Genomic DNA, 9,611 nt, shown 5'->3' on the forward strand with positions numbered 1-9,611 from the left:
CTGGTTCGTGACACCAGGACTTTCCACTTAGGGTTACCACCCCCTAGGACTTTTGTCTGAAGCCCTCGACCTACCAAGACTTTCCGCATAGGGTTACCACCCCCTATGACCTAGGGTTACCACCCTCTAGGGTTTTCCACTTGCCTAACCGCAGCTAGGAATTTTGCCTAAGAAACCTTAGGACTTTCCTGCAAACTTGTTCAACATATTAGAAAACAAAACACCTTAATTTTGAACCTTTTGACATAATCAAAACATAGATTCGATCGTCGGATGCTTCCCGCACCAACATCTTTTGCCATGTGGTCCACCTTCCCACAATTGTAACATTCGTCAATAAACTTTCTATTATCGACATTATTCTTTGGGGCTCTTCTTGGATGATGGACTTCATTTTCTTGATAACTCTTCACTTTGTCACCATCCTTTTTAGATCCATCACCAGTGTGTCGCTTAAAGCTGCCCTTACTTTTACTAGTATAGAGTGATTCCTCCTCACCCTTTAGCGAGACTTCTCCCATTTGCTTAGTCATAGCTTTTTAGCCTGCAAGTAAATTTTCAAACTCAAGAAGTGATGGTTGTGTTAGCCATTCTTGTATAGCAGTAATAAATCCTCGATATTCTGGTTTCAAACCATGGATAATTATTATTTTTATCCTAGTTTCCTCAATAGAAGTTGTTAGATCTAATTCTGAAATTTTACGACATATCGACTTTACCTTGTGGAAGTATTGGGCAATCGTTTTATCACATTGCCCTATTGCTAATAACTCATTCTCCAGGAGTTGCAATCTTGCATCATTCTTCTTTGAAAAGAGTATAGCAAAGGTATCTCATATTTTCTTTGGTGTTTTGGCATCTCGGATGTGCTCCAATTTTCTTCTTCAATTGTGATTTTTAAAGCAAACATATTTTACCTGCTTTGATCCTCCATTTTCTCAAGATGCCATTGGCATCTTCGTCCGGTTGCATGGCTTCACTACCACCAACAACCTCCCCAAAGATCCTGACCTTGTAGGTATGACTTTATACATGTTGTCCACGTGTTGTAGTTTTTATTGTTGAGCTTCTTAACTCTTACTACTTGAAGGTCACCCATCATGTCAGAAAGAATTTTGATTATACCAAACAAGTTTCGTTAACAACCTTGTACAACATAAATATTCTCACGATTCAAGATAACTCCACCAAGCACAATCATTCTGCTCTGATACCAATTGTTAAAAAAATTAGACTATAAATAAGTAAATAAATTACCTGTATTATATCCACACTTCAAAGACACTGCAACACTTTTGAGGATCACTCATAATTTTAGAGAGAAAAAGAAAATGAAGATGAAAAACAACTTTCAACTTGAAGACTCTACACTTTTATTTCTCGTTGGATGATTAAACATGAATGTAAGGGGAGTATTTATAGTACTCACCATGCAAGATACATAGTTGATCAGAAAACTAAATTATATCTATAAAGAAATTTTATCTCTATCCATTAGATAAGAGAAATAGTCCTAACCACATATTTTATTCTTATAAGTTAAATCCTATATATTGAATGAGAGAAATACTTCCAACCACATTCTAATTTCTATATATTAAATCCTATCCATTTAATGAGAAAATTACTTTCATCCATATATATTTATTCTTATCCATAGGTTGATATTCATCTCAACACAATTAAGTAGTGGAAAAATCTTGAACGGTTCTTGCAATAGTCTTGATAATACCACGAGATTTCTTTCACCACATCAAACAAGAGTCATAGCCAATGACCCTCAGTCATTGGGCGGTTATCGGTTGTTCCACCAAGCGGCAGAGAAAAACCAAATGTTCCAGATTATGTTGCAACACAAATGTGGATGACTGCTGGAGCTTCCTCACACTCTAAACCACCACAGCATACAGTAGATGCTCGCAACACTTCAAATGGATCTGTTTCAACATTTTCTTCTGGCTCATGGAGAGCACCAAATTCATCCCCCAGGATCTCCAACGATTCCATTACAATCTCTTATGTCTCAAGCTCTTAGGCAACCTATCCAGGTGGTAGGTTTGGAGCATCAGGTTCGTGACAAGGGATTGGTCATCTTTCCTCAGCTAGTGACGAATGATATGTCTGGATTTCAAAATCAGAGTCCACGACAAGGTCTGGTTCCACAAGCAGAAAACAAGCATAGCAAGAATATGTGCCCTCCAGATCTAAATATTAGTTTCCAACTTCCTGGATCTCCGGTTCTGCACTCTCCTTGCATTCTCAAGGACTCTCAGCAGGCAGACATAGCTTTGCAGCTCTGATACTCCATTCTCAAGGTTGGTTTGTGTCAAGCAAACAATATTATGGATGAGAAAGGAATGTTAATATGAATTTTGTATTCTGTATTTTGAAGTATCAATTTTGAATTCAATAATATGATTAATTTTTTTTTTCTTAATCTCTACATAGATAATGGAAAAAGGAAATCATCCTCATGGAAACTACTCAAATCAACTGATCTTTTGCTTGAATGGTGAATCAACCATTTTGGTTGGAAATCTACCATGTGAACTATAGTCATGTTGAATGGTGAATAGAGCCGACTTTGTAGATGATGTCACACCCCAGAGGAGTCCCTGTCCGAAGAAATTTCGGCAGCATTTCCCCTGTACGACTGACAATCTGAAACTTTACTACATCATCATATACCTCAGCCACATGCGGCTGGAATAACAACAATAATAAATAGACAACAACACAGACAACCACGCAGTTTATATAAATTTCAGCCTCTGGCTGAAACAACCACGCAGTTTAATAATAATCAAACTGAACAGTAGTACGATGACTCGAAAACAACCCTACTCAACTACACCCATAAAGCTCAAAACATATTCCTACTCCACTACACTCGTAAAGCTCAAATCCGACGATAAAACCAACTTACCTCTTCTGCCATCTAGGCAAGCATGTAGTAAAAGCAAATCCAAAACCAAATCCATCGACATCACAAAATCCATACAATGTTCATACCATCAAACAGAACAAGTTTAGCATAATCTAACTAAGAAAACCAAAAGACCAACAATATCCTCATGGTCTGCAGGGGACTAGCAACTGGAACTCTCTCCTGACAGCATCAACCTGAAATAGCAACAGAGGAGGGTGTGAGTCCAACACTCAGCAGGTATAACTGATATGCAAAATAAGGAATATAACAACTAGCACTAATCATGCGTACAGTCTCCTGATACAAGAAAGATAAAATGCAACTGAAGAATACAGGAGAAAACTGTACTAACCAGGACCAAGGTATAATGATAGCAGGTCATCAGACCGAAAGTGTCATAATCCTGTATGCATGTCAATCATATGCATCCATATAAATGCAGCAAGTAAATGCAGCAAACACAAGCAATAAATGCATCATGCATATGATTCCAATGATATGGTCACCCCTGACGCCAGTCAGCCATCTCACACACAATGGTGAGTTCGAGTGGATAGGGCTGTGACAACCGTGCACTCTGACATCACTGCCCCTAATGAGTGACCGAGTGGACGGGATGCTGTCGGAGTACACACATACTCCTACCCCAAATCATAAATGGGGGAGTGCAATGCTCTCACCTCCCGGTACACGATGACGGGGAGGAATCTCTGCCGGCTACCACGCTGTGTCACACTACCCATGAGCGGACCAACAGAGCCAAACAAAGTCCAACTGCCTACCGGCTACCACGCTGCTACACTAAACCAACGGAGTCAAACAGAGCGGAACTGCCGGCTACCACGCTGAGTCACCAGACCAACGGAGCCAAACAGCAGAACTGCCACATACCTGTCTGATATACCACTAACCCATGAGTGGTGGTGTGTACAGATACATGTAACTGGCGATGTGCTCGACAATAATGGAGTAGACAATCGCACAGCATGCAATCATGCAAGATGATGCATGACACTAAACATGGCAATATCATGAACAGCATAACAATAACCATATAAATAAATACAAAGTGTGTACCACAGAACAATGTATTAAATGGAAGGTACACCGATCAGATAGGGTATCAAATAAACCCTAGGTCCTGAACATAATGTATAATATGGTTGTGTCACTACCTCTAAAGCATGTATGATCAGGTAAATAATAACATGCAGTGCATAATAAGTAAACAAGCATCATGTAACAGATCATGTAGTGACCAACTGAAACAAATGGAGAACACAATCATTGCTATATGTTAAACACATTATTATGCATATCAAAAGACATAAGTCAAAGTACCCACCTCCAAAAGAAAGGATCCAAATCTAGTCCAAATATGACGTCGAGATGCTCGTTTCGCGTCAAAACCCTGAGTCACGAATATATATAAATTTTATTTAGCTACACTCCTATAAATAGCTAAATAAAATCCTTACGAACAATTTAGGGCAAAACCCTAAACCATAAACCTCAACCTACCTTAATTAAATCCAACAGTTAATTAGGGTTAGTTACCTAATCCCTAATCAACCCATTAGATTAATAATTTAAACCTAAATCAATTATACTCACAACAATGCATTTACCTCAATCCAAACTCACCCAAATTCATATACTTCATTGTAAATTTGTCGATGGAGCACCTGCTGCCGGAACTGTGGCCGTAGCTAGAGTGAGCCACTGACCTACACATCAAACACCCAAAATTTGTAGTCAATACATGAAGTAAACTCTAACATTACCTCCACAATTTTAAACCAACAGCTTACCCTAAACCCAAGGCTTGGTAGAACTCAGGACAACAACTCACACAAGTGTGAGGCTCGGCTAGGGCAGAAGAAAGGGTCGGTTCGGCACTGGGGCAAAGGGTGTAGCGACAGTGGCAAGGAAGTGGTGTCTGGCTTGCTAGGGCACAACCACAGAGGAGGGGCCGGCGATGTCTCGTCGGACCAGAGGAGGGGAGAGGAATCGGGAGGCGGCGTCGGCGCTAGGGCTCGGGTGCCGACACAGAGAATCGGCTAGTGATGGCTCTCACAGCGTCGGCATCGGTCGTGGCGATCGGGAGACGCGAGAGGAAGGAGGCGTCGTCGCTCCTCCGTGCGGCGGACTCCAAGGAGATTAGGGCAGAGCTCGGGAAGAAGAAATGAGAAGGAGGAGAAGAAGTGGCTGAGGGATTTCATGTTCGGCGAAGAGATGAAAACCGCAATGTAGCGGTTAGGGCAGATCGGTGTCGCGAGGAGGGCTCGGGAGGAAAGGCATGGGGGAAGAAGCACAGTGACGAGAGGAAATAAATAAGAAAAGAAAAATAAAAATAAAACTTTTCCTCATTAAAACAGGGTAGCCTAAACAGGTTTTTTCGGACCCCGTTTTTATCCCCGTTAACTCGTCCGTACGAGCTCCGAAAAATTCCCGAAAATTTTCCAAAAATTCCGAAAAATTCCCTTATTAAGATTCGCCTATTTTCAGTATTTTACAGATGAACATTGGTGATTGTTGCAAAAGGTGAAGCTGTCATCTTAGCATGCAACCCCTCCAGGGTGGTCCTACTCTCTAGAAGGGCAGCCCTTTATATTTGTCCTAACACAACAGTCCTTTGCATGAGAAGGTCATGAACTAATAAGATATTTTGCACCTACTGAAAATTGACCACAAGATCTATTAGAGCAACCACAGATGTAAATATCAACTACGTCAAGCCGTAGGGCAAATGAACATTGCTGATGAATCATGTCTGCACGCACATATCTGAACATATATTTAGCCATTCTCATCAACCAAGGCTGATGGTTCTTGATCGTGCTTTCTTTTGGTAGAATAAATCTATGTGAAATGCAAATTTTCGTCTGCCTTTTGCTTTAATGTTACGGTACGTTTTGCCTGGAATCCTTTTGTGGGTTGGAAGTTGTCAAATTTTGGTATTTTGGGGATGAGCAACTTGTCTGAACAACATCCCTTGTAACGTTAGTGGTTATAACAACATTTTTCTTTCATCCACATCCCTTTTAATATTAATGTTCATTATTCATGAGTTCCACCATCCACTCACTCATCTTAAAATTATATCATATTAAATAAATATATTTTAAATATATTTTAAAATATTTAAATTATTATTATTATTTTTAATAATAATCTTACATTTAAAAATATAATTTTATTATTTTTCAAAAATAATATTAATTTTTTAAATATATATATTAAATAAAATAGATGTTTGTGAGAAAACGAAATTCCAATGTTAGGAAAACGAAAGTATAAAGTTGGGAAAACGAAAATTACAACTGAGCGACTAAAATTACAAAGTTGGGTAAACAAAATTTATTTTAAATTACCATGTAATTATGAAATTGAAATGCAACAATAACTTAAATAAATCATACTATTGTCATTAAAAATAATATATGAAATATTAATTCACGGATTGTTGTTGTATTGCCCCTAGATATTTTAATGCACAACTAAGTCGGCGCGAAGTTGGTGATGAACTTGAGTGTCACATAGCTCCGAATTTGTTCGAAGATAATCCTGAATTCCTCGGTTTGAGCCATGGATAGGTTTTGCGGGTTCGTCACCTTCTTCGTTGTACCAATTTGTCACGTGCCCTCCCGCATCCTCAACAATCATATTATGCAAAATAATGCATGCTAACATGATTTGTTTTAACTTTTTCCTATACCAATACCGAGCTGGACTTCTGACAATCGCCCATCGAGGTTGGAGCACCCCAAATACACGTTCAACATCTTTTCTTGCAGACTCCTGTCTTTCCTTAAACAACTTCCTCTTGGGATCATCCGGGCAAGGAAAAGCCTTAACAAAAGTAGCCAACTCAGGATATATTCCATCTGTTAGATAATAGCCCTTCGTATATGCAGTGTCGTTCACCGTGAAATTAATTTCCGGCATATTTCCTTGCAAGACGTTGTTGAATATGGGAGATTCATATAACACGTTAATATCGTTGCGTGAACCGGCGACCCCAAAAATTGCATGTCATATCCACAAGTCATGAGACGCGACCGCTTCAAGTACGATTGTTGGTGACCCATGTCCCCTTGTAAATTGACCTTTCTAAGCAACTGGACAATTTTTTCCATTTCCAGTGCATACAATCAAGGCTACCTAACATGCCAGGAAAGTCATGTCTCTCATCATGCATTTGAAGAAGACGTTGAACATCATCAGCATTTGGCCTTCTCAAGTACCTATCACCAAATATTTCAACAACGTATTCGCAGAACTTGAAAAGACACCTGATGGCAGTTGATTCACCCATACGTAGGTACTCGTCAAGATGATTGGCGGGGACTCCGTAAGCCAGTTGACGAAACGCAGCGGTGCATTTTTGTAGTGGTGACAACCCTTTTCTTCGTACAACATCATCCCTTTGTTGAAAAAATGCTGAATGATTTTCTAATGCATTCACTATGCGGAGGAATAACTCTCTTTGCATTTGAAATCGTCTTCGAAATATTTCATCGTGATACACCGGGGTTATAGAGAAATAATCATTGACGAGTCTCTCATGCCCAGCTTCACGATTTCTTTGGACGAACCTTCTTCTGCGCGTGTCCCTCCTCTGATATGCTTCCATAAGTTGTTGGTGTTGTTGAAGAACCAATAACATCAGTTCTTCACCCGGATCATAAGCTTGCTCATCGATTTCAACATGGACTTCGTCTTCGCTTGTCGAGCTGGAACTTGAGCTAGAGCTGCCTGTAGAATGAGACATTTTTGGAGGAAACACGTTTTAGTATATGTGTTTGAGAAATGGTATGATGGTCTATATATATTGTTTTTCTCAAGCAACTACTAGTTTGCAATGGCTAGTATGCAACGTTGCGTTGCAACGGCTAATTGCAACGGTAAGTTTGTAACGCCTAGTTTGCAACGGTTAGTTTCCAACGACTAGATGTAACAGCTAGTTTCCAATAGCTAGTTGTAACAGGTAGTTTCCAACGACTTGTTTATAACGACTATTTTACAAAATTATAATAATTAAAAATCATATTAATCAAAATGAGAAATACAATAATTAAAAATTACAATCGCTCGAAAATATAATAATACTAGAAAATGAACGTTAAGTAAACAATTTAGATATTCCATCTCGACCTAATATCCTTGTATAGGCATTCATGTATGATAAACTGCTCCTTTGTCATTTGCGAGGTGTCTTTGTTCAATATTTCGTACTCCTTCAACTTCAAGCGACGATTCTTAGCTTCAGATTTGGACAATGCAGCTTTTGCCTTAATCTCCTCTACTTCAAGTTGTTTTTGTTTCAAATCGACTTCGGACTTCTTCACGCTTGTGTACTCAGTGAACTTTGTGATAATATTGTTGTAGTTTACTGTCAGATCCACCATGGTCGATTTTACTTTGTCTTTTCCCTTTCTTTTTGCTGCCTTTTGCCCCATTGGACGAGTATCTTCATAATCCAGGTCTATACTCACATCTTGGTTGGAGGAGGTGTTGCTTGCTCCTGACTCTGAGGTCCTCGTCTTCTTTGTGGCCACAAAGTGATCAGCGGACTGTGGAGTAAATATTGGACGGTCTTTGACAATTCTCCACACATGTTCGAGATTGAATGCAACACCATTATTTTCAGATAGATATTTTTCGTACGCAAACCTCAATATATCTTCATCACTGTGACCACATCGATATGAACCATAAATATTATTATAATTTGCGTTGAATCGATATACCTTCTTTTGGATTGTATTGTGCCAATGTGGTCGTATAACATTTGCACTTCTGGTGTTTGAACCTAGGGGAAGATTCTCATTGTAGTAGCTTGCAACCCGTTCTAAAAAAACATCTGCCTTTTGATCATTGTCGATTATTGGATCATCACTGATAGTGACAATTTCTCGCTAAGACCTCATCTTTAACCTTTGTCCAACTTGAACGCTTTCTTGTACCCTCAGCATTTGAAACCGTCTTTTCTAAATTGACCACCTCAATTGGGGATTCACAGTTGGAAAGTTGAGTCTCCGAGACAAAAGTCGGAGTTGCAGGTTCATTCGACATCGAAGGAGTGAAAGACATGATGGATCGAAAGCGCTAGAGGGGGGGTGAATAGCGCTCGTGGCTATTTCGTTTTTCGAAATCGTAAAAGCTTGTTCAGAAATAACGCAGCGAAAAGTAAATAAAGTGGACACGAAGGATTTACTTCGTTCGGAGCCTGTGGGGACTCCTACTCGAAGGCCCGCGATCCTTGATCGCTTCCGGTGGGCAACAACTATAATTCGTAAAAGCTATTACAAGCTAAGTACAATTTAAGCAGAAAAGAATATTGTACCGACAATAAAAAGACTAAAACTGAAGCTCCGGGTTGTCGTTGCAGCACTTCTGAGTCGAGACGTTAGCAGCTTGTCGCACGGAGAATGCTTAGAAGATTGTTGTTCTTAAAGCTGCACCTCAACCCTCCTTTATATGAGGTTCCGAGCGCCTGGGACCTTTCCGGGCGCCTGCAGTGTGACGTGGCCAGCCAACCAGGTTACTCCACGTCGCGAAGTCGCGCAGGGGATAAAAGTTGGTCCCGGACGCCCGGACCTCCGGGCGCCCGGATCCATCCCGAACGCCCGGACCTCCGGGCGCCCGGATCCATCCCGGGCGCCCGGACCTCCTTTTT

The 9,611-nt window shown here is 40.1% G+C and overlaps 3 protein-coding genes across 3 annotated transcripts; all 3 read right to left on the reverse strand.

Moving 5' to 3' along the window:
- Positions 1-6,418: 6,418 nt before the first annotated feature.
- On the reverse strand, positions 6,419-6,877 carry LOC122044327. Its single transcript, XM_042604830.1, has one exon. It carries the CDS (start codon positions 6,875-6,877, stop codon positions 6,419-6,421), a length of 459 nt encoding a protein of 152 aa, XP_042460764.1.
- Positions 6,878-6,995: 118 nt separating this feature from the next.
- On the reverse strand, positions 6,996-7,703 carry LOC122044328. The gene has a single exon (XM_042604831.1). It carries the CDS (start codon positions 7,701-7,703, stop codon positions 6,996-6,998), a length of 708 nt encoding a protein of 235 aa, XP_042460765.1.
- Positions 7,704-8,067: 364 nt separating this feature from the next.
- Positions 8,068-9,007, reverse strand: LOC122044329. The gene is made up of 3 exons (XM_042604833.1): positions 8,858-9,007; positions 8,683-8,744; positions 8,068-8,623 (listed from the first exon to the last, which is right to left on the reverse strand). Exons 1-3 carry the CDS (start codon positions 9,005-9,007, stop codon positions 8,068-8,070), a joined length of 768 nt encoding a protein of 255 aa, XP_042460767.1.
- Positions 9,008-9,611: the final 604 nt, after the last annotated feature.

The sequence above is a fragment of the Zingiber officinale genome, chromosome 2A (assembly GCF_018446385.1).
Source record: "Zingiber officinale cultivar Zhangliang chromosome 2A, Zo_v1.1, whole genome shotgun sequence".
Lineage (NCBI taxonomy): Eukaryota > Viridiplantae > Streptophyta > Magnoliopsida > Zingiberales > Zingiberaceae > Zingiber > Zingiber officinale.

What these genes read in the sequence shown, in the direction of transcription:
- LOC122044327 (XM_042604830.1), bottom strand. Translation starts at nt 6,877, where the DNA reads ATGCCGGAAATTAATTTCACGGTGAACGACACTGCATATACGAAGGGC.
- LOC122044328 (XM_042604831.1), bottom strand. Translation starts at nt 7,703, where the DNA reads ATGTCTCATTCTACAGGCAGCTCTAGCTCAAGTTCCAGCTCGACAAGC.
- LOC122044329 (XM_042604833.1), bottom strand. Translation starts at nt 9,007, where the DNA reads ATGTCGAATGAACCTGCAACTCCGACTTTTGTCTCGGAGACTCAACTT. An exon ending in GGACAAAGGTTAAAGATGAG is followed by an intron (nt 8,745 to 8,857) that starts GTCTTAGCGAGA and finishes ATCTTCCCCTAG; the next exon opens with GTTCAAACACCAGAAGTGCA. An exon ending in ACAATACAATCCAAAAGAAG is followed by an intron (nt 8,624 to 8,682) that starts GTATATCGATTC and finishes ATGTGGTCACAG; the next exon opens with TGATGAAGATATATTGAGGT.